Raw genomic sequence first — 23,760 nt, forward strand, 5'->3', positions numbered from 1 at the left:
GACAACATGTTTCAGAAGTTCCAAGCGATACATTTTGTATTTTTCTGACAAAACAAAAATGGTCAAAATTACAAAAATAACCCAGTGCTTTCACACCTCAAATAATGCAAAGAAAACAAGTTCATAATCATTTACAAACAACAATACTAATGTTTTACCTCAGGAAGAGTTCAAAAATCAATATTTTGTGGAATAACCATGATTTTAATCACAGCTTTGATGCGTCTTGGCATGCTTTCCACCTGTCTATCACACTGCTTTTGGCACAAAAATGTAATCAATTCTTTGTTTGATGGCTTGTGACTATCCATCATCCTCTTAATTACATTCCAGAGGTTTTCAATGGGGTTCAGGTCTGGAGATTGGGCTGCCCATGACAGGGTTTTGATGTGGTGGTCTCTTAATTTTTGCCAGAGCTGTAGTAGACATCCGGTAACTGGTGATAATTCCCTCATGTGTGGGGTCTATTTGTCTCCAAGCAGAGAAATCACACGTTACAGTCCACACATAACACTGTGTAGAAAAGGCGGCGCGAGGTAATTGTGCCAGTAGTGAGGGGAATAATGGCGGGAATGTCACTGACTGAGAAGTTTCCATGTAGGGTCTACACTCCTCATATCATTCCCTGAGGCCCCTGATCATGTGACCCCTGACTCCTCCCCTCCTGTGACCTCATCACAGGTCCTGTGCGTACAGAGCAGCCATATATGTGGAGTGCGGCTCTGCAGGTGGAGGTAGGTGCTGGAGATTCCCCATCAGTGGGGGGGACATTAACCCCTTCAGCACGAAGACCCTTTTGGGGTCTCTGTGTGGTGTGAACAGTGACGTAACAGCTGTGGACAGAATTCGGCTTCGCTGGTTCCCAAGTCCTCAGACACCTGCAGGATGAGAGGACAGAAGCCCAGAGAAGTTCTCCCACAATGCGATGATTCCTCTCCTAGTTCCGCCCCAGCACAATAATGTAGATACTAGTGATGAGTGAGCCGCTCGGCCCCTGATCCAGTATCCTGTGTGCTTTGGCCCCGTATGTCTCACGGCTGTTAGACAGCCAATAAACATAGTTACATGGGCTGAATAACGACCTCGGTCCATCAAGTTCCACCTTTCTCCACCAATTGTTCATTTTGTCACTAATTTAACTATAACCCACAGTGTTACTTGTACTGAGGAAATCATCCGGCCATTTATTAAAAGCTGTTATAGTGTCTGCCGTGCTAGGTGCATTACTCTGCATTTATCAATATTAAACCTCATTTGATCTTATCCAGATCATTTTTTATTATTGTAATTTCAAGGTCAGATTTTAATATCCTACATAGTTTGGTGTCGTCAGCAAAGACTGACACTTTACTCTCAATCCCATCTGCAAGGTCATTAATGAAGAGGTTAAAAAGAATTGGTCCTGGCACAGATCCACTGCTGACTATATCCTATTTAGAGATAATAACTCTGTTTCCTGTCATTTAGCCAATTCCTTACCCATCTGCATATAGTTCCCCCAGTCCTTGCTTCCGTACCTTCAGTATAAGGCTGTTATGTGGTACAGAATCAAATGTCTTTGCAAAGTCCAGATAAATCACATCATTACCAACATCCAGATTTGCACTCACCTCCTCATAGAAATTCAACATGTTAGTAAGACACGACTTATCCTTCATGAGTCCATGCTGGTTGTCAGTTATTATATTATTCTCTGCAATATATCTCTGCAGGTCATCTCTTATGATGCCCTAAACATTTTTGCACACTATTGATGTCAGACTTATCAGACGGTAGTTACCTGGATCCACCTTCTTACCTTCCTTAAATATCAGTACCACATCAGCCATACTCCAATGTTCAAATTGCTCAGACACATGAGTACTTCTTTTTGTGTTTAACTAATATTTCAGATGGTGAACTTGGATTTTTGCCTTGTTGAATGATAACTGAAACAGACAGTTCATTGGTGAACATGGATGAAAAGTGCCTGTTTAATATCTCAGCCTTTTCTTTGTCTTCTATAACAATTATCTTGTTATTATCGTTTTTTTTCTCCTTGGCATTGATTACTGTAGAGGCACGGGGGGTCAGTGGGTGCTCTGGTTCACGAGCCGAAAGTACATGGACTAGGGATCATCCTAACGAACGCACACTCTCCTTTTACCATGGGCGTAATACTACTCAGACAGTACAGGGTGAGGGTAAAACAGTGTGGCTATAATTTATTTAACCACAAAACAGGCAAATAATACATAGAATAGTCCCAGCAAAATACTCAATATAGTGCACATTACAGAGTCTCACTTTTCCGCTGACTCGCCGGGATAAGAGCAGCTGTTACTTCAGAGCTTCCAGGGCCGACGACCCCACCTGTGGCACGCACACAGAGAGGAGGTAATGACAAGCTTAAGAAGATGAATGAGCGTGTTAATGTGGATATAATCTGTGCTGCTGACAGGGGTGGATTAAGGGTAGCCCCCAGTGTGTCCAGCATATTGCCCCCAGTGTGTCCAGCATTCTGTCCCAGTGTGTCCAGCATATTGCCCCCAGTGTGTCCAGCATATTGCCCTCAGTGTGTCCAGCATATTGCCCCCAGTGTGTCCAGTATATTGCCCCCAGCGTGTCCAGCTTTCTGGCCCGGGCCCCCCGGATTGCCATTCGCAATAAAAAAACAAAACAAAACGAGCTCTCCTCACCTGTCTGCGCTCCTTTGGCGAAGCTCCCTCCACACTACTGAAGCGCGCACTCGCCGGCGGCTGACAATGACATCAGACGCCGGCAACGTGCGTGCTGCGGCTGACTTCAGCTGTCAGCCTCCAATTGGCTGGCGGCTGTTAACTATTGACATGCGGGTGCGCGCCTGCACGTCAATAGCGTTAAACTGCCGCTGCACCGGTAGGGGCCTGGTGAGCAGATGAGACGGGCCCCCTCTGCCCACCGGGCCCATACGCCGCTCAGGGCAGTAATACCCTGATGGCGGAAGCCAAACTGAGCGGTTGCCCAGGGCCCCCCACACCACTGGTCTCTGGGCTACTGCCCAGACTGACCTCATTGTAATCCGCCACTGGCTGCTGAATAGATGTAGGTCCAGACGTATTTCACATAAAGAGAGGTGGTTTATTCAATGTGTTTCGAAGTCTAAGCGACTAGTATACTGTCTTATATATACAAAATTTCAAATATCGGCGCCATTGGCATCACCTGACAAACAGACAATATCAGAGTTCACAGATACAGCACATGACATATTCAAGAATTGATGTATATTTGAGTAAAATATTTAAGCATTGAAATTTCATGGTATTAACCAAATTTTCCTATTCCATAGTGCGAAGATGAAAAAAGAAAAATTTGGAAAATTTGGTTAATACCATGAAATTTCAATGTTTAAATATTTGTTTGTCAGGTGATCTCATTGGTGCCGTTATTTGAAATTTTGTATATATAAGACAGTATCCTACTTCTGACTCTGTATTTATGTGGTATTTCCTGATGAAGAAGTCGCTTAGACTTCAAAACGCATTGAATAAACCACCTTTACATAGTCACAAAAAACCAAAAGATGATTAAGACGTTAGTCGAAACGCGTCGGAAGAACGCTCCCATGTGTGCATAATGCTGTAAGAAATTATAACTTATTTACAAGTGGTGTACCATAGGATACAACCCTTTCCTTTTTAAAAAAAAAATAAAGAAAGAAATAAATTTAGTGATTTTACTACATTCTTGCTGGATTCATCGATTTTTCTGTGGACCTTTACATAGTAACATAGTTAGCAAGGCCGAAGAAAGACATTTCATCAGAATAAATCCCCAAATCTACGTCCTTCTAAATAACCTAATAACTGTAAGATACAATATTGTTACGCTCCAGGAAGACATCCAGGGCTCTTCTGAACCCCTCGACTGAGTTCGCCATCACCACCTCCTCAGACAAGGAATTCCAGATTCTCACTGCCCTAACAGTAAAGAATCTTCTATGTTGGTGAAAACACCTTCTCTCCTCCAGACGCAGAGAATTCCCCCTTGTGACTGTCACCTTCCTTGGAGAGATATTTGTACTGTCCCCTTATATACTTATACATGGTTATTAGATTGCACCTTAGTCATCTTTTTTCTAGACTAAATAATCCTAATTTTGCTAATCTCTCTGGGTATTGTAGTTCCCCCATCCACTTTATTAATTTTGTTGCCCTCCTTTGTACTCGCTCTAGTTCCATTATATTCTTCCTGAGCACCAGTGCCCAAAACTGTACATAGTACTCCATGTGCGGTCTATCCAGGGATTTGTACAGAGACAGTATAATGCTTTCTTAATTTTAAATACATCTGGACCTACATCTATTCAGCAGCGCAGATTATATCCACATTAACCCGTTCATTCATCTATAGCATGGTCACTTGCTGACCCGTGGATCTGCTGCAGCGGATAACTTTATATGCTTTATCAAATGCTCAATCTGTTGAGTAGAATTTGATTATATCAATTCGCTTTGCGTTGGATAAGACCCTATTTGCGCTGATTTCTCCAACAGCATTCCTAAGCTTAGGAAGATGACAGTCCATTAAGGTACAAGGCCAGTTAACCCGAGATTCAAAACTGGCTTCTCCGAAAATCTCCATGGAGCCAGGTGAACAGTGGGTTCCATTCCTGGCTTTCACAAATGTATCCATGAGGCTCAAGTAACCAGAGGGTCCAAATCCTGACTTCCCCAAATGTATCCATGGTTCAATGATGGTCAATGGAGCAAACCTGCATTATTTCAACTGGGGCCATGTTCCCCTAAGCTGGCATCCTGTAGAATGACAATTCTGTGTCCCTTGTGATGCAGCTATGATGTCTTTGTTGCTCTCCTGTAGAGAGTCTCTGGTTCTTTGGATGTTTGGATGTCTTGGCTGAATATATGTCTCATGTTACAGAGGCACCTAACCTCTTTTTATTGTTAACAAATGTCCTTCAAGCCAGCATTCACAGGTAAGGGGGAAGAATAGTGATGAAATCAACTTGCATAATTTGATTATTTAATCCATTTGCATAGTTTTTCCTCCTCTCTTTTCCAAGCCAACAAGCTATCTGGCCTGGACAATGTGTAATCAACATAACAGCAAATGTCATTATTCAATTATCCTGTGTCTTTAGTTATCCAGGATAACAGCACAATATTTTACTTCAAATGTCAACTTACAAGTCAATATTACAGGCTTATACAAACAAAAGTCTGTGTTTTTTGCCCAACAAGAAAGAAACACACATTTAAAAGTCATCAAATAGATAACAGTCTATTCTTCCCAGCTTGCTGAAAATAGATGTTTGGTAAATTAAGAAAAAAAGCTGTTTCATCACAATGTATTCATAACATTTTTTGAGATTTAGTTTAATGTCGCTGGCAATTTGTTTCTCTTTGGATAACTTTGCTAGCTTGATTTCTTTTTTACATTTCTTATTTTGATCTTTATACTCCTGAAATGTTATTTCTGTATTATTGCCTGCCATATACGGTAATGCCGTAGCCATTTTGGCTTTACTGTGACTGGCTGGCCACATCGTGTCATTGGGTTAATATAAGACCTGGTGAAACAATGCTCACCACAATGTCCTCTGAAAGCAGTTTGGGGAGAGTTATTATAGGAGAAAGAGCTTAATGTCCATTCCACCCTAAATATTAGATATTTGCACCCTCTAGTGCCTTTTATGCTGCCCTAAAGGGCGTATTTAACATATTTTAAACATATTAAATAATTAATTTAAAAAAATGATGTGGGATCCTCCCTATTTTTGATAACCAACCAAGGTAAACCAGACAGCTGGGGGCTGATATTATCCGGCTGGAAAGGTCCATGAATATTGGCCCATTTCCAGCATAAAAATGCAAGCCTGCAGTCGCCCCAGAATTGGTGCAACACATTAGATGCACCAATTCTGGCACTTTGTCTGGCTCTTCCCGATTGCCTTGCTATGTTAGCAATTGGGCTAATATATTTTGGGGTTGATGTCAGTAGTGTATTGTAAGCGGACATCAATCTCTGGGATTAATATTGGAGAGGTATCTATCACACAAAAATGTATATTTAAAAAAACTCCCTGACTTCCTGGTTCACCAATTTATTGATTTTAAAAAAGCCATGCTGGCCAGAAGTAGTCCAAGCATTCCGATGCAGTCCACAAATGGAAACCTGAAAGGCCTAAAAAGAGAGACTTAAATAAATAAAGACAAGAGACAGTCACTCATTCACCAATTTATTAGCCCCACAGCTCGGACATAGTCCATGGTGCTCCTACGAGGTCCATCAATTCTGTAGTACAACCTTTTGAGCCTTGTTCTGAGAAAGACGCTTCATAGGTCACTCCCGGTCAGACTGTGACCTGGAAGTCAGAGATGTGTCCAGGCATCTTCTCAATGCTGTTCCTATACCATTTGAGCGCTCTTTCAGCGATTTTCCTGCCCTCTCGTTAGATTCTTCTGGAAAAAATTTTTGCGTTTCTCATTGACTTTCATTATACTCAGTACTCAAGTCAAGCCTCTCCAACCTACTGGATTCGAGTAATGAGAACTCAAGCATTTTACTAGATACAATTGATGACACTTCAGGGAATTTGCATGAATATATGGCAAATACTTGCTGGATATTCTGCTTTCAGGACTGGATCCACCTGTAAGTCCTATTAAAAAATTCAGGAAACAATCCTGTCAAATCCGTGACATAAGATCCATCAGATGTCAAATGTCAGAACAAATGTGCCTAAAAATAATACATGACACAAGAATACAAGAGAAAAGAGAGATAAACAAACAACCATCTCATGTCCATTGAATTACTGTATTATAAACCAATAATACTAGAAATATATTGCACAGGGGATATGGCAGCCAATTCCCACAAGAAGAATCCTGGAAACACAGAATTAAAAATGATTCTTTCTCCGCAGTTTCTATAGGCCTTAATACATTCCTGATTCCGGAGAGTAATAGAAATGAGGCAGAAAACAGAGGAAGAAAGTGCAGAGAAGAAGCTTCATAGAAAGACATTGAAGTTACAGACGCTATTTAACTCCTTGGGAGAAAGTGATTCCAGCACTTCACCAAGTAAATCCCACGAGAATTGTAGCAGGTAAAGACCCCAATATCCACAGGTGTCCCTTCTAATTGGGGGGAAACTGTCCCCTCTAATAATCCTCGGACAGTTCTGACAAACACGGAAAAGTGCCCCTTTATGGAGGTGACACAAAGTCTGTTTAGTCACTTTAGCTTCATAGTATCAGCTCTAATCCAATGGTGAGAGAGCGATTTACCCTGAAGAGTCACAGATTGTGGGGTTGTTATAAAATGTTATATTTAGGAGGTTTGTGTTGTCTCCTTATAAGAATCACAATGGTTTTGTTCCTTTTCCGCTGATAGATACAAACGACCAAAATATGAAAGACGGGAATCAAGGAAACATGTATTACTCCCATAGTACGGGGCCCCTTTCTTGGCCCCCAGACACAGTATAATGTTCCCACAGTATCCCCCACACATTATGATAGTACACGATGTCCCACACAATATTCTTCCACCCAAAACACTAGATAATAAATCCTCACTTATCCCATTCTTGATATCGTACAGTGCCAGTTTCTTGGCCTAACACACAGTATGATTTTTCCACAGTACCTGCATCCCCAATATTTTTAAGGGTATTTTTCATGTAATATAAAGAAGCCTACAAAAAAGCTAAAAAAAACTAATATAGAGAGAAAATAAAACACTGTTTATGGAGATATTGGCATCAAATAACTCCTGTCTTGTTGTTTTTACAAACAAGCTTTTATAAAAGCCTCAAATTTCTGTGTGTGAATCAGACAAGAGATCTAACGTGATAGAAGATTACAGTGCGGGGAAGACGGGAAACCTTCATATAGACGGCCGGTGGGGATGGAGTCAGTGATGGACTCTGGACAAATATGTTTTTTGTTGTGGATTTGGTTTCTGGGCTCCCCCGGTGGTCACTGGTGGTACTGAATGTGTGTTTGTCATCTCCTCTGTTCACCTGTTTCCATCAGGATGTGGGAGTTTCTATTTAACCTTGCTCCTCAGTCATTTCTATGCCGGCCAACAATGTTACCAGAAGCATTTCTGTTGCATGTTCCTGCTCCTAGACTACTTTCAGCTAAGTTGGATTTTTGTCCTAAGTTTGTTTGCATTTTTGTTCCAGTTCTCTGTGTTTGAATATTTCTGAGACTGGAAGCTCTTGTGAACTGAAATTGCCACTCTGGTGTCATGAGTTGATATTAGAGTTCTAAAGTAATTTCAGGATGGAATTTTGAATAGGGTTTTCAGCTGGCCGTGAAGTCCCCTTTTCTGTCTTCCTTCTATCTAGTAAGCGGACCTCAATTTTGCTAAACCTATTTTCATACTTCGTATGTCAATTTCCTCTGAAATCACCGACAATATTTGTGGGGGCTACTGTCCGCCTTGTGGGGAAAATTTCTCTAGAGGTGAGCCAGGTCTGTATTTTCCTCTGCTAGGGTCAGTCAGTTCTCCGGCTGGCGCTGGGCGTCTAGGGATAAAACATAGGCACGCTACCCGGCCACTTTCAGTTGTTGTGATAGGTTTAGCTCACGGTCAGCTCGAGTTCCCATCTTCCAAGAGCTAGTCCTTTTTGTATGCTCAACTATGTTCTCTGTGTGTTGAGAACCATGACAGTTTGGCCGGCCGAGGGTTAAAATATTGGCTGAAGAAAGGAGAGAATTAGAAGTCTGCAGAGAATTTTTTTTTTTTTTTTTCCCTGAGTTTGCTTCTCTGCTTATACTGCAGCCTTCGTCTCTCTCTCCTTCTAATCCTTGAATGGCTCTGATCTCACCTGATGAAAATGGATCCTCAGAGTTTAGCTATTGGTTTGAGTAATCTCGCTAATAAGGTTCAAAGTTTACAGGATTTTGTTATTCATGCTCCAATATCTGAACCTAGAATTCCTTTACCTGAATTTTTCTCCGGGGATAGATCTCGCTTTCAGAATTTCAAACATAATTGTAAATTGTTTTTGTCTCTGAGATCTCGCTCCGCTGGAGATCCTGCACAGCAGGTCAGGATTATAATTTCCTTACTCCGGGGCGACCCTCAGGATTGGGCATTTGCTTTGGCACCAGGGGATCCTGCGTTGCTCAATGTGGATGCGTTTTTTCTAGCTTTGGGGTTGCTTTATGAGGAACCCCATTTAGAGATTCAGGCTGAAAAAGCCTTGATGGCCCTGTCCCAGGGTACAGATGAGGCGGAAATATACTGCCAAAAATTTCGTAAGTGGTCTGTGCTTACTCAGTGGAATGAGTGCGCCCTGGCGGCGATTTTCAGAGAGGGTCTCTCTGATGCCATTAAGGATGTTATGGTGGGGTTCCCTGTGCCTGCAGGTCTGAATGAGTCCATGACAATGGCCATTCAGATTGATCGGCGTTTGCGGGAGCGCAAACCTGTGCACCATTTGGCGGTGTCTACTGAGAAGGCGCCAGAGAATATGCAATGTGATAGAATTCTGTCTAGAAGTGAACGGCAGAACTTTAGGCGAAAAAATGGGTTATGCTTCTATTGTGGTGATGCAACTCATGTTATATCAGCATGCTCTAAACGTACAAAGAAGGTTGATAAGTCTGTTTCAATCAGCACTTTACAGTCTAAGTTTATTCTATCTGTGACCCTGATTTGCTCTTTATCGTCAATTACCGCGGACGCTTATGTCGACTCTGGCGCCGCTTTGAGTCTTATGGATTGGTCCTTTGCCAAATGCTGTGGTTATGATTTAGAGCCTTTGGAAGTTCCTATACCTCTGAAGGGTATTGACTCCACGCCATTGGCTAGTAATAAACCACAATACTGGACACAAGTGACTATGCGTATTAATCCGGATCACCAGGAGATTATTCGCTTTCTTGTATTGTATAATCTACATGATGTTTTGGTGCTTGGATTGCCATGGCTGCAATCTCATAACCCAGTCCTCGACTGGAAAGCAATGTCTGTGTTAAGCTGGGGATGTCAGGGGACTCATGGGGACGTACCTTTGGTTGCCATTTCGTCATCTGTTCCCTCTGAGATTCCGGAATTTTTATCTGATTATCGTGACGTTTTTGAGGAACCTAAACTTGGTTCACTGCCTCCGCACAGAGATTGCGATTGTACAATAGATCTGATTCCGGGCAGTAAGTTTCCAAAAGGTCGTTTATTTAATCTGTCTGTGCCTGAACATGCTGCTATGCGTGAATATATTAAGGAGTCCTTGGAAAAGGGACATATTCGTCCTTCGTCATCTCCTTTAGGAGCCGGCTTTTTCTTTGTATCTAAAAAGGATGGCTCTTTGAGGCCGTGTATTGATTATCGGCTTTTGAATAAAATCACGATTAAATATCAGTACCCTTTGCCATTGCTTACTGATTTGTTTGCTCGCATAAAGGGGGCCAAGTGGTTCTCTAAGATTGATCTTCGTGGGGCGTATAATTTAGTGCGAATTAAGCAGGGGGACGAGTGGAAAACCGCATTTAATACGCCTGAGGGTCATTTTGAGTATTTAGTGATGCCTTTTGGTCTTTCAAATGCCCCTTCAGTCTTTCAGTCCTTTATGCATGACATTTTCCGTGAATATTTGGATAAATTTATGATTGTGTATTTGGATGATATTTTGATTTTTTCGGATGACTGGGACTCTCATGTCCAGCAGGTCAGGAAGGTTTTTCAGGTTTTACGCTCTAATTCCTTGTGTGTAAAGGGTTCTAAGTGCATTTTTGGGGTTCAAAAGATTTCTTTTTTGGGGTATATTTTTTCCCCCTCTTCCATTGAGATAGATCCTGTCAAGGTTCAGGCTATTTGTGATTGGACGCAACCCTCTTCTCTTAAGAGCCTTCAGAAATTCTTGGGCTTTGCTAATTTCTACCGTCGATTTATAACTGGGTTTTCTGATGGTGCTAAACCACTGACTGATTTGACTAAGAAGGGTGCTGATGTTGCTGATTGGTCCCCTGCTGCTGTGGAGGCCTTTCGGGAGCTTAAGCGCCGCTTTTCTTCCGCCCCTGTATTGCGTCAGCCTGATGTTACTCTTCCTTTTCAGGTTGAGGTCGACGCTTCAGAGATTGGAGCTGGGGCGGTTTTGTCGCAGAAAAGTTCCGACTGCTCCGTGATGAGACCTTGCGCGTTCTTTTCTCGTAAATTTTCGCCCGCGGAGCGAAATTATGATATTGGTAATCGTGAACTCTTAGCTATGAAGTGGGCTTTTGAGGAATGGCGTCATTGGCTTGAGGGGGCTAGACATCAGGTGGTGGTATTGACCGACCACAAGAATTTGATTTATCTTGAGTCTGCCAGGCGCCTGAATCCTAGACAGGCGCGCTGGTCGTTATTTTTCTCTCGGTTTAATTTTGTGGTTTCATACCTACCAGGTTCTAAAAATGTGAAGGCGGATGCCCTTTCTAGGAGTTTTGAGCCTGATTCTCCTGGTAATTCTGAACCTACGGGTATCCTTAAGGAGGGAGTGATTTTATCTGCTGTTTCCCCAGACCTGCGATGGGCCTTGCAGGAGTTTCAGGCGGATAGACCTGATCGTTGCCCGCCTGGTAGAATGTTTGTTCCTGATGATTGGACCAGTAGAGTCATCTCGGAGGTCCATTCTTCTGCGTTGGCAGGGCATTCTGGAATCTTTGGTACCAGGGAGTTGGTGGCTAGGTCCTTCTGGTGGCCTTCCCTGTCACGAGATGTGCGAGGTTTTGTGCAGTCTTGTGATGTTTGTGCTCGGGCCAAGCCTTGTTGTTCTCGGGCTAGTGGATTGTTGTTGTCCTTGCCTATTCCGAAGAGGCCTTGGACTCACATCTCGATGGATTTTATTTCTGATCTCCCTGTTTCTCAGAAGATGTCTGTCATCTGGGTGGTGTGTGACCGTTTCTCTAAGATGGTCCATTTGGTTCCCTTGCCTAAGTTGCCTTCCTCATCCGAGTTGGTTCCTCTGTTTTTTCAAAATGTGGTTCGCTTGCATGGTATTCCGGAGAATATCGTTTCTGACAGGGGGACTCAATTCGTGTCTAGATTTTGGCGAGCGTTCTGCGCTAGGATGGGCATTGATTTGTCTTTTTCGTCTGCTTTCCATCCTCAGACTAATGGCCAGACCGAGCGAACTAATCAGACCTTGGAGACTTATTTGAGGTGTTTTGTCTCTGCGGATCAGGATGATTGGGTTGCCTTCTTGCCCTTGGCGGAGTTTGCCCTCAATAATCGGGCTAGTTCTGCCACTTTGGTTTCTCCTTTCTTCTGTAATTCGGGGTTTCATCCTCGTTTCTCTTCCGGTCAGGTGGAGCCTTCGGATTGTCCTGGAGTGGATGCTGTGGTGGAGAGGTTGCATCAGATTTGGGGGCAGGTGGTGGACAATTTGAAGTTGTCCCAGGAGAAGACTCAGCATTTTGCCAACCGCCGTCGTCGTGTTGGTCCTCGTCTTTGTGTTGGGGATTTGGTGTGGTTGTCTTCTCGGTTTGTCCCTATGAAGGTTTCTTCTCCTAAGTTTAAGCCTCGGTTCATCGGCCCGTACAGGATATTGGAGATTCTTAACCCTGTGTCCTTTCGTTTGGACCTCCCTGCATCTTTTTCTATTCATAATGTCTTCCATCGGTCATTGTTGCGCAGGTATGAGGTACCTGTTGTGCCTTCCGTTGAGCCTCCTGCTCTGGTGTTGGTTGAGGGTGAGTTGGAGTACGTTGTGGAGAAGATCTTGGACTCCCGTGTTTCCAGACGGAGACTTCAGTATTTGGTCAAGTGGAAGGGCTACGGTCAGGAGGATAATTCTTGGGTGACAGCCTCTGATGTTCATGCCTCCGATTTGGTCCGTGCCTTTCATAGGGCTCATCCTGATCGCCCTGGTGGTTCTGGTGAGGGTTCGGTGCCCCCTCCTTGAGGGGGGGGTACTGTTGTGGATTTGGTTTCTGGGCTCCCCCGGTGGTCACTGGTGGTACTGAACGTGTGTTTGTCATCTCCTCTGTTCACCTGTTTCCATCAGGATGTGGGAGTTTCTATTTAACCTTGCTCCTCAGTCATTTCTATGCCGGCCAACAATGTTACCAGAAGCATTTCTGTTGCATGTTCCTGCTCCTAGACTACTTTCAGCTAAGTTGGATTTTTGTCCTAAGTTTGTTTGCATTTTTGTTCCAGTTCTCTGTGTTTGAATATTTCTGAGACTGGAAGCTCTTGTGAACTGAAATTGCCACTCTGGTGTCATGAGTTGATATTAGAGTTCTAAAGTAATTTCAGGATGGAATTTTGAATAGGGTTTTCAGCTGGCCGTGAAGTCCCCTTTTCTGTCTTCCTTCTATCTAGTAAGCGGACCTCAATTTTGCTAAACCTATTTTCATACTTCGTATGTCAATTTCCTCTGAAATCACCGACAATATTTGTGGGGGCTACTGTCCGCCTTGTGGGGAAAATTTCTCTAGAGGTGAGCCAGGTCTGTATTTTCCTCTGCTAGGGTCAGTCAGTTCTCCGGCTGGCGCTGGGCGTCTAGGGATAAAACGTAGGCACGCTACCCGGCCACTTTCAGTTGTTGTGATAGGTTTAGCTCACGGTCAGCTCGAGTTCCCATCTTCCAAGAGCTAGTCCTTTTTGTATGCTCAACTATGTTCTCTGTGTGTTGAGAACCATGACAGTTTTTAGATCCGTAGTAGAAGATGAAGATGTCGTCCTCATCATGAAGTAGTTATTTCTCCTGTCCTGTGTAATGAATATCTCCTGCAGTATTGCTAATGCCGATTCCAGTGTCGGTAAATGAGACGAGAATTAGCGTTATGGAAGATGAGTCTATGAGGAACGTATTCAGCTGCCGACTCCGAGGAATAAGCTGCTTGTTGTCTGTGGCCTAAATACATAGGTTTTATTAGTAGATGTCAGGGAAGAACGTGGTATGTTGTAAAATAATAAAAAATACCATTGCTGCTTGGGTCCCCCACCAGTCTCTGTATTTCCTAGTCATTCCCAACGAACTTGTGATTCCTACAGCCAGTCAGTTACTGAAGCAGTAAGAAACATAGCCAGTCATTGGGAGCATGGAGATGTCTTAGCCAGCAATTCAACTTCTGTTCCAGTCCATAAAAGACTAGAGAATACAACATCTACACGTTCTATCTCCTCATGTGTTACCCATGATTATCTCAAATAATTATATTATTACACAGGATTCTTATGATGTTACATCGGCTCATCTTCTCATTCAGGTCTCTACAATATCAGATCCTCTCAGTGAAGATCATCTATATAAGAAAATTTTCCTGAATTACCCATCAAGGATAGATATGGACAGAGACAAGATGGCGGAGAGGATATTACACCTCACCCTAGAAATCCTCTTCCGGCTTACTGGAGAGGTGAGAGATTCTGATGACGTCACATTACATCATTCTTATCTATGGGAATAACAGATGGACAGAAATGGAGAGGTGAGGAGTCTGGAAATGTCTGTAGTGAAATTTATAAAACCAGGTAGAAACCGCGCTTGAGGAAAAAGGACAAATAGAATGACCCCAAGGATAAATGTCAAACAGAGCAACAATACTATTCCAACTGGTGGAATAGTGATATAAAATGGTGAATACTTCAACAGACTGCCCGCACAGTAAGTTTGTAGTGCTAACATCCAAGAGAAACCGATGGCCGTCGGCTTACCTATATATGTTGGGGGCTGCGGCGTGCGGTGAGCTGCTGGGTAGTTGCTTGTCGACTGTAGGCTGCAGATGAACGGGGCTGCGGCACTAATTAGTGTCGGGTGGTGGAGTGCAGTGTGGGACCAGGGGCACTCCGGCCGGTAGCGCTTCCTGAAAACCACGAGGAGTGAGAGAGAAAAAAAATGGCCGATAGGCTCCTCCTGCTTGTGATGTCACCTTCAGTATGGAGCGCTGAAGCGCTCAAAAAAGGGGGGAAGAGAAGATTAACCAACGCGTTTCAAAGAGGCTGCGCTCTTCTTCATCAGGAACCCGGTCATCTGCAGCCTACAGTCGACAAGCAACTACCCAGCAGCTCACCGCACGCCGCAGCCCCCAACATATATAGGTAAGCCGACGGCCATCGGTTTCTCTTGGATGTTAGCACTACAAACTTACTGTGCGGGCAGTCTGTTGAAGTATTCACCATTTTATATCACTATTCCACCAGTTGGAATAGTATTGTTGCTCTGTTTGACATTTGTCCTTGAGGTCATTCTATTTGTCCTTTTTCCTCAAGCGCGGTTTCTACCTGGTTTTATTAGTTTCATGTATACGGGTGGGCACTACCCTGTTTGATTCCAGCAGCTGAGGAGGATTGTTCTTTAGGGTGAGCGCCAGTGTTATTCCATAGTTTTACCTTCTGTAGTGAAATGTATTAACGTGTCTCTCCATAACCAGAATTACACAGTAGTGAAGAAGACCTCTAGTGAGCGCTGTCAGGACCCTGTGTCTGAGGGATGGGGAAGACCCATAAGTCCAGTCCCAAGGCCTCCATGTATCCCCCAGGTTTATGAGGATATCAATGACCAGAAGATCCTAGAACTCGCCTGCAAGATGATTGAGCTGTTGACTGGAGAGGTGACTCTGCTGGGAATGTTGGGACATTATACAGTAACGCTATGAAGTGATCAGGGGATGACGGTATCATTGTATGTGTCAGGTTCCTGTAAGGTGTCAGGATGTCGCTGTCTATTTCTCCATGGAGGAGTGGGAGTATTTAGAGGGACACAAAGATGTATACAAGGAAATCATGATGGAGATTCCTCAACCCCTAACATCACCAGGTAATAGACAGGAATAAATGCACACAGCCTATAATTATCTGTATGTAAAGAATGAATTCAGTCCCTGTATGTGTTTCCTCCAGATCTATCCAGTAAGAGGACAACACCAGAGAGATGTCCCCATCCTCTTCTTCCACAGGACTGTAAGCAAGAAGATCCCAGTGCTCCTCAGGATCATCAGGTAGATGGAGAGAAGGTGTCATGAGATCTCCCCTATGATGTGTAGACGGCTGTAAAGGTCTTGTGCTCAGCTTTGTTTTATCCCCCAGTATTATATGTTTTATACTTGTGTAATGAGAACGGTGGAGATGGCAGGATTAGAGCTGACCATAGATGGGACTTCTCCACCTATCTGTGACTTTTACTATATTTGTTTCAGGACAAAGATCTGACCCATATTAATACTACAGAGACATATGTGAGGAGTGATAAGCGGTGTAAAGAGGAGATTCCTACATATGACTACCCAGGTGAGTAGAAACCACTAAATGCAGAGAAGTCACAGATTCTTCTCAGTCACCAGCTGTGGCTGCTTTATCAATAGTCTGTTCTGGTCGTATCACAATCGTGTGATCAGCATTTTGCCTATGGACCACAACATTCTGCTCTATTTGGAAATGTTGAAATTACTTTGTGAAATTAAATCCTTTTCTATAGAACTTACAACCTGGATTATCCAACTACCTCCCTGGGATTAGTAGTCACTAGGGTTGAGCGAAACAGATCGGCACTTTTCAAAAGTCGCCGACTTTTAGCAAAGTCGGGTTTCGTGAAACCCGACCTGATCCCACTCTGGGATCGGGTCGGCGGTACACGATCTGTAATCCAAAGTTGGGTTTCGTTTTTTTTAATATATATATATATATATATATATATATGTCATAGAGACACATATATATATATATATATATATATATATATATATATATATATATATATATATATATACACTCACCGGCCACTTTATTAGGTACACCATGCTAGTAACGGGTTGGACCCCCTTTTGCCTTCAGAACTGCCTCAATTCTTCGTGGCATAGATTCAACAAGGTGCTGGAAGCATTCCTCAGAGATTTTGGTCCATATTGACATGATGGCATCACACAGTTGCCGCAGATTTGTCGGCTGCACATCCCAAAGATGCTCCATACAAGGGAGGATGGATCCATGCTTTCATGTTGTTTACGCCAAATTCTGACCCTACCATCCGAATGTCGCAGCAGAAATCGAGACTCATCAGACCAAGCAACGTTTTTCCAATCTTCTACTGTCCAATTTCGATGAGCTTGTACAAATTGTAGCCTCAGTTTCCTGTTCTTAGCTGAAAGGAGTGGTACCCGGTGTGGTCTTCTGCTGCTGTAGCCCATCTGCCTCAAAGTTCGACGCACTGTGCGTTCAGAGATGCTCTTAGGCCTACCTTGGTTGTAACGGGTGGCGATTTGAGTCACTGTTGCCTTTCTATCAGCTCGAACCAGTCTGCCCATTCTCCTCTGACCTCTGGCATCAACAAGGCATTTCCGCCCACAGAACTGCCGCTCACTGGATTTTTTTTCTTTTTCGGACCATTCTCTGTAAACCCTAGAGATGGTTGTGCGTGAAAATCCCAGTAGATCAGCAGTTTCTGAAATACTCAGACCAGCCCTTCTGGCACCAACAACCATGCCACGTTCAAAGGCACTCAAATCACCTTTCTTCCCCATACTGATGCTCGGTTTGAACTGCAGGAGATTGTCTTGACCATGTCTACATGCCTAAATGCACTGAGTTGCCGCCATGTGATTGGCTGATTAGAAATTAAGTGTTAACAAGAAGTTGGACAGGTGTACCTAATAAAGTGGCCGGTGAGTGTATATATATACAGTGCCTACAAGTAGTATTCAACCCCCTGCAGATTTAGCAGGTTTAATAAGATGCAAATAAGTTAGAGCCTTCAAACTTCAAACAAGAGCAGGATTTATTAACAGATGCATAAATCTTACAAACCGAAAAGTTTTGTTGCTCAGTTAAATTTTTATAAATTTTAAACATAAAAGTGTGGGTCAATTATTATTCAACCCCTAGGTTTAATATTTTGTGGAATAACCTTTGTTTGCAATTACAGCTAATAATCGTTTTTTCAAAGACCTGATCAGGCCGGCACAGGTCTCTGGAGTTATCTTGGCCCACTCCTCCATGCAGATCTTCTCAAAGTTATCTAGGTTCTTTTGGTGTCTCATGTGGACTTTAATCTTGAGCTCCTTCCACAAGTTTTCAATTGGGTTAAGGTCAGGAGACTGACTAGGCCACTGCAACACCTTGATTTTTTGCCTCTTGAACCAGGCCTTGGTTTTCTTGGCTGTGTGCTTTGGGTCGTTGTCTTGTTGGAAGATGAAATGATGACCCATCTTAAGATCCTTGATGGAGGAGCGGAGGTTCTTGGCCAAAATCTCCAGGTAGGCCGTGCGATCCATCTTCCCATGGATGCGGACCAGATGGCCATGCCCCTTGGCTGAGAAACAGCCCTACAGCATGATGCTGCCACAACCATGCTTGACTGTAGGGATGGTATTCTTGGGGTCGTATGCAGTGCCATCCAGTCTCCAAACGTCACGTGTGTGGTTGGCACCAAAGATCTCGATCTTGGTGTCATCAGACCAGAGAACCTTGAACCAGTCAGTCTCAGAGTCCTCCAAGTGATCATGAGCAAACTGTAGACGAGCCTTGACATGATGCTTTGAAAGTAAAGGTACCTTACGGGCTCGTCTGGAACGGAGACCATTGCGGTGGAGTACGTTACTTATGGTATTGACTGAAACCAATGTCCCCACTGCCATGAGATCTTCCCGGAGCTCCTTCCTTGTTGTCCTTGGGTTAGCCTTGACTCTTCGGGCAAGCCTGGCCTCGGCACGGGAGGAAACTTTCAAAGGCTGTCCAGGCCGTGGAAGGCTAACAGTAGTTCCATAAGCCTTCCACTTCCGGATGATGCTCCCAACAGTGGAGACAGGTAGGCCCAACTCCTTGGAAAGGGTTTTGTACCCCTTGCCAGCCTTGTGACCATCCACAATCTTGTCTCTGATGGCCTTGGAATGCTCCTTTGTCTTTCCCATGTTGACCATGTTTGAGTGCTGTTCACAAGTTTGGGGAGGGTCTTAAATAGTCAGAAAAGGCTGGAAGAAGAGATAATTAATCCAAACATGTGAAGCTCATTGTTCTTTGTGCCTGAACTACTTCTTAATACTTTAGGGGAACCAAACAGAATTCTGGGGGGTTGAGGGGTTGAATAATAAATGACCCTCTGAAAAAACTTTTCACAATTTAAAAAACAAACAAACAAAGAAATAACATTCTTTTTTGCTGCAGTGCATTTCACACTTCCAGGCTGATCTACAGTCCAAATGTCACAATGCCAAGTTAATTCCAAATGTGTAAACCTGCTAAATCTGCAGGGGGTTGAATACTACTTGTAGGCACTGTATATATATATATATATATATATATATATATATATATATATATATATATATATATATATATATATATATATATATATATATATATATATATGTGTATATGTATGTATGTATGTGTATATATATATGTATGTATGTATATATATATAATATATATATATATATATATATATATATATATATTTACTTCAGCGCGATAATGTTGAAAAGCCGGTAATTCAATTGCCGGCTTTTCATTTCTCCTGCCTAAACCCAACATGATATGAGACATGGTTTACATACAGTAATCCATGTCATATCCCCCTTTTTTTGCATATTCCACACTACTAGTGTTAGTAGTGTGTATGTGCAAAATTTCAGCGCTGTAGCTATTAAATTTAAGGGTTAAATCGCGGAAAAAATTGGCGTGGGCTCCCACGCAATTTTCTCCGCCAGAGTGGTAAAGCCAGTGACTGAGGGCAGATATTAATAGCCAGGAGAGGGTCCATGGTTATTGGCCCCCCCGTGGCTAAAAACATCTGCCCCCAGCCACCCCAGAAAAGGCACATCTGGAAGATGCGCCTATTCTGGCACTTGGCCACTCTCTTCCCACTCCCGTGTAGCGGTGGGATATGGGGTAATGAAGGGTTAATGCCACCTTGCTATTGTAAGGTGACATTAAGCCAGAATAATAATGGAGAGGCGTCAATTCTGACACCTATCCATTATTAATCCAATTGTATGAAAGGGTTAAATAACACACACACACATGATTAAAAAGTATTTTAATGAAATAAACACACAGGTTGTTTTAATATTTTATTGCTCTCTCAATCCACCTGAAGACCCTCGCTTGGAAAAATAATAAACCAACAATATACATACCCTCTGATGAACTGTCACGTCCCACGAGGTAAGCCCATCTGAAGGGGTTAAAATAGTTTACAGGCAGGAGCTCTGCTATAATGCAGCTGTGCTCGTGCCTGTAAACCCCGGCGAATGAAGGAAATGTAGGTCAATGACCTATAGTTACCTTCAGTCACGGTGATGCGCCCCCTGGTGGATGTCCTCATGAACTGCAGCCTGGGAACTTTTTCCCACGCTCCAGGTCATATGGTTTATTATTTTTCCAAGCGAGGGTCTTCAGGTGGATTGAGAGAGCAATAAAATATTACAACAACCTGTGTGTTTATTTCATTAAAATACTTTTTAATCGTGTGTGTGTGCTTTTTAACCCTTTCATACAATTGGATTAATAATGGATAGGTGTCAGAATTGACACCTCTCCATTATTAATCTGGCTTAATGTCACCTTACAATAGCAAGGTGGCATTAACCCTTCATTACCCCATATCCCACCGCTACACGGGAGTGGGAAGAGAGTGGCCAAGTGCCAGAATAGGCGCATCTTCCAGATGTGCCTTTTCTGGGGTGGCTGGGGGCAGATGTTTTTAGCCATGGGGGGGCCAATAACCATGGACCCTCTCCTGGCTATTAATATCTGCCCTCAGTCACTGGCTTTACCACTCTGGCGGAGAAAATTGTGCGGGAGCCCACGCCAATTTTTTCCGCGATTTAACCCTTAAATTTAATAGCTACAGCGCCGAAATTTTGCACATACACACTGCTAACATTAGTAGTGTGTAATATGCAAAAAAAAGGGGGATATGACATGGTTTACTGTATGTAAACCATGTCTCATATCCTGTCGGGTTTAGGCAGGAGAAATGAAAAGCCGGCAATTGAATTACCGGCTTTTCAACATTATTGCGCTGAAGCAAATATTAAAAAAGTATGCTTCCCCATTGAATTGCATTGGGTTTCATGTTTTGGCCGATCCCTGACCCCGACTTTTCAATAAGATCGGCCGATTTCACTCGACCCGACTTCTGAGAAAGTCGGGTTTCGTGAAACCCGACTCGATCTCAAAAAATGAAAAGTCGCTCAACCCTAGTAGTCACTGACCATTACCTGCCCAGATCTGTAAACTACAAAGCCAAATGACGTAGAATGTGCAAACAAGTAAGAGAATCACTTGAAGAAAAATATTATAATGGGCCTGTAAGAGAAAGCAGAGGGTAATAATGATGCTATTGGCTTCCTAGAACCCTGATATCTTATTGGATGAATTTACCTTCTCTCCCTCCTGTGCTGCTGAATGTGCTCATATGGTCCCTACAAGACCAGGTCCAGTCTTTCTGGCCAAACTTTGCTTTTATGATCAACAACATTAAATGTGCAGTGAGGCCAAATATGAATTTCTGTACAATAACAACAGAGTTTCCCTTTATCATAACTTTTCAATTTCTTTAAAAACAACTAACTTCAAGGAGGATTATATTAAAACTACATAAAAAACATCACACCTGTGCCATGATATATCTCTAAGCTGTGCATGGCTGATGGCTGTAAAATACATTTATTCCCGCCTGCAGAAGATGTTGGCATGGCTCGAGCCCTGGTTTCATGGATTCACTCCACGTCATAAACTTCATTATGTTTTCAATCCTAAAGAATTCAGATTACTGCACAATCTCTCCTGAAATGGGGAGCACTAATACGTTCTCTACTCTTATCTTTGACTATCTAATATTTCTTCTTGAAACTCATCTGACAGAAAATTACGATAATTTAGAGAAGAACCACCAAGCCCCATACTGTAACTGCTCCAGAGAGGTTTCACCACTAGTTACTCATTTTTTACTGATGAAGATTGTTCTGTTTGATCATTTCAGTAGATGTGTTATTGTCTATAGTCAGTTTTTTACTACAGTAGTTAGTGCCCCAAATACTCTGATAACCAGTTCCTGCAGCCAGTTTTGTGTTCCTAATCAGGGTCTATTTTTCAAATCTGACGTGTGTCACTTCATGTGGTGATAATTTTAGAATTCTTCACGAAATGCAGTGGGGAAAAAATCATTTAGTCAGCCACCAATTGTGCAAGTTCTCCCACTTAAAAAGATGAGAGGCCTATAATTGACATCATAGGTAGACCACAACTATGAGAGTCAAAATGAGTGAACAAATCCAGAAAATCACCTTGTCTGTTTTGGCAAGATTTATTTTGCAAATTAAGGTGGATAACAAGTATTTGGTCATTAATAGTGATGAGCGAGTATACTCCTTGCTTGGGTTTCCTGAGCACGCTCGGGTTGTCTCCGAGTATTTATGACTGCTCGGAGATTTAGTTTTCCTTGCCGCAGCAGGATGATTTATGGTGTGATGTGTCACATGACCCTCTTCCCATTGGAAAAAATAGTTGGATCAAAAATGTCCGACTTAAAAATAGCCGCCATGGTCACCACCCATCTTGAAAAATTTCCCCCTCCCATATACTAATGTGCCACAAACAGGAAGTTGATATCACCAACTATTCCCATTTTATTTAGGTGTATCCACAGACTTTCAACTCCCTCCAAAGGTTTTCTATGGGGTGGTGAGCTTAAGACTCGCTAGGCCACTCCAGGACCTTCATATGCTTCTTACAAAGCCACTCCTTCGTTGCCCTGGCTGTGTGCTTGGGATCATTATCATGCTGAAAGATCCATCCACGTTTAATCTTCAATGCCCTTGATGGTGGAAGGAGATTAGCACTCAAAATCTCACAATTGATGGGCCCAGTCATTCTTTAATGTACATGGGTCAGTCGTCCTGGTCCCTTTGCAGAGAAACAGTCCCAAAGCATGATGTTGCCACCCCCATTCTTCACAGTAGATATGGTGTTCTTTAGATGGAACTCAGCATTCTGTCTCCTCTAAACATGACGAGTTTTGTTTCTACTAAACAGTTCTACTTTGGTTTCATCAGGCCATATGGCATTCTCTTAAAACTCTTCTGGATAATCCAAATGCTCTCTAGCAAACTTCAGATGGGCCTAGGCATGTACTGGCTTAAGCAGGGGGACACGTCTGTCACTGCAGGACTTGAGTCCGTGGCAGCGTAGTGTGTTACTGATGATAGCCTTTGTTATGGTGGTCCCAGCTCTATGCAGGTTATTCACTAGGTCCCCCATGTGGTTTTTGGATTTTTGCTCACCGTTCTTGTGATCATTTTGACCCCAAGGGGTGAGAACTTGCGTGGAGCCCCAGATCGAGGGAGATTATCAGTGGTCTTGAGTATGTCTTCCATTTTCTTATTATTGCTCCCACAGTTGATCTCCTCACACCAAGCTGCTTGCCTATTGCAAATTCAGTTTTCCCAGCCTGGTGCCAGGCTTCAATTTTGTTTCTGGTGTCCTGCGACAGCTCTTTGGTCTTCACCATAGTGGAGTTTGGAGTGTGACTGTTTGAGGGTGTGCACAGGTGTCTTTCATACTGTTAACGAGTTCAAACAAGTGCCATTACTACAGGTTATGAGTGGAGGACAGAGGAGCCTCTTAATGAAGACGTTACAGGTCTGTGAGAGCCAGAAATCTTGCATGTTTTTAGGTGACCAAATACTTATATTCCACCATATTTTGCAAAAAAAATCTTTCAAAATCAGACAAGGTGATTTTTTTTTTTTTGGATTTGTTTTCTCATTTTGATTCTCATAGTTGTGGTCTATTTATGATGTCAATTACAGGACTCTCTCCTCTATTTAAGTGGGAGAAC

At 42.9% G+C, this 23,760-nt stretch overlaps 1 protein-coding gene across 3 annotated transcripts in view; it reads left to right on the forward strand.

Annotated features, from left to right (window-relative positions):
- The first annotated feature begins 694 nt into the window (after positions 1–694).
- LOC143766510 (uncharacterized) overlaps positions 695–23,760 on the forward strand; it is a 39,828-nt gene continuing 16,762 nt past the window's right edge. Inside the window, exons 1-6 of one of the 3 annotated variants that reach the window (XM_077254251.1) lie at positions 695–734; positions 14,192–14,341; positions 15,356–15,535; positions 15,618–15,741; positions 15,825–15,922; positions 16,121–16,211. In XM_077254251.1, coding sequence (XP_077110366.1) covers positions 708–734; positions 14,192–14,341; positions 15,356–15,535; positions 15,618–15,741; positions 15,825–15,922; positions 16,121–16,211 — 670 coding nt within the window. In that variant the 5' untranslated portion in view covers positions 695–707. Of the gene's footprint in view, positions 735–6,914; positions 7,093–14,191; positions 14,414–15,355; positions 15,536–15,617; positions 15,742–15,824; positions 15,923–16,120; positions 16,212–23,760 lie in introns of those variants that run through there. The other 2 variants (XM_077254253.1, XM_077254252.1) reach the window with 2 other exon arrangements.

This window comes from Ranitomeya variabilis, chromosome 4 (genome assembly GCF_051348905.1).
Source record: "Ranitomeya variabilis isolate aRanVar5 chromosome 4, aRanVar5.hap1, whole genome shotgun sequence".
Lineage (NCBI taxonomy): Eukaryota > Metazoa > Chordata > Amphibia > Anura > Dendrobatidae > Ranitomeya > Ranitomeya variabilis.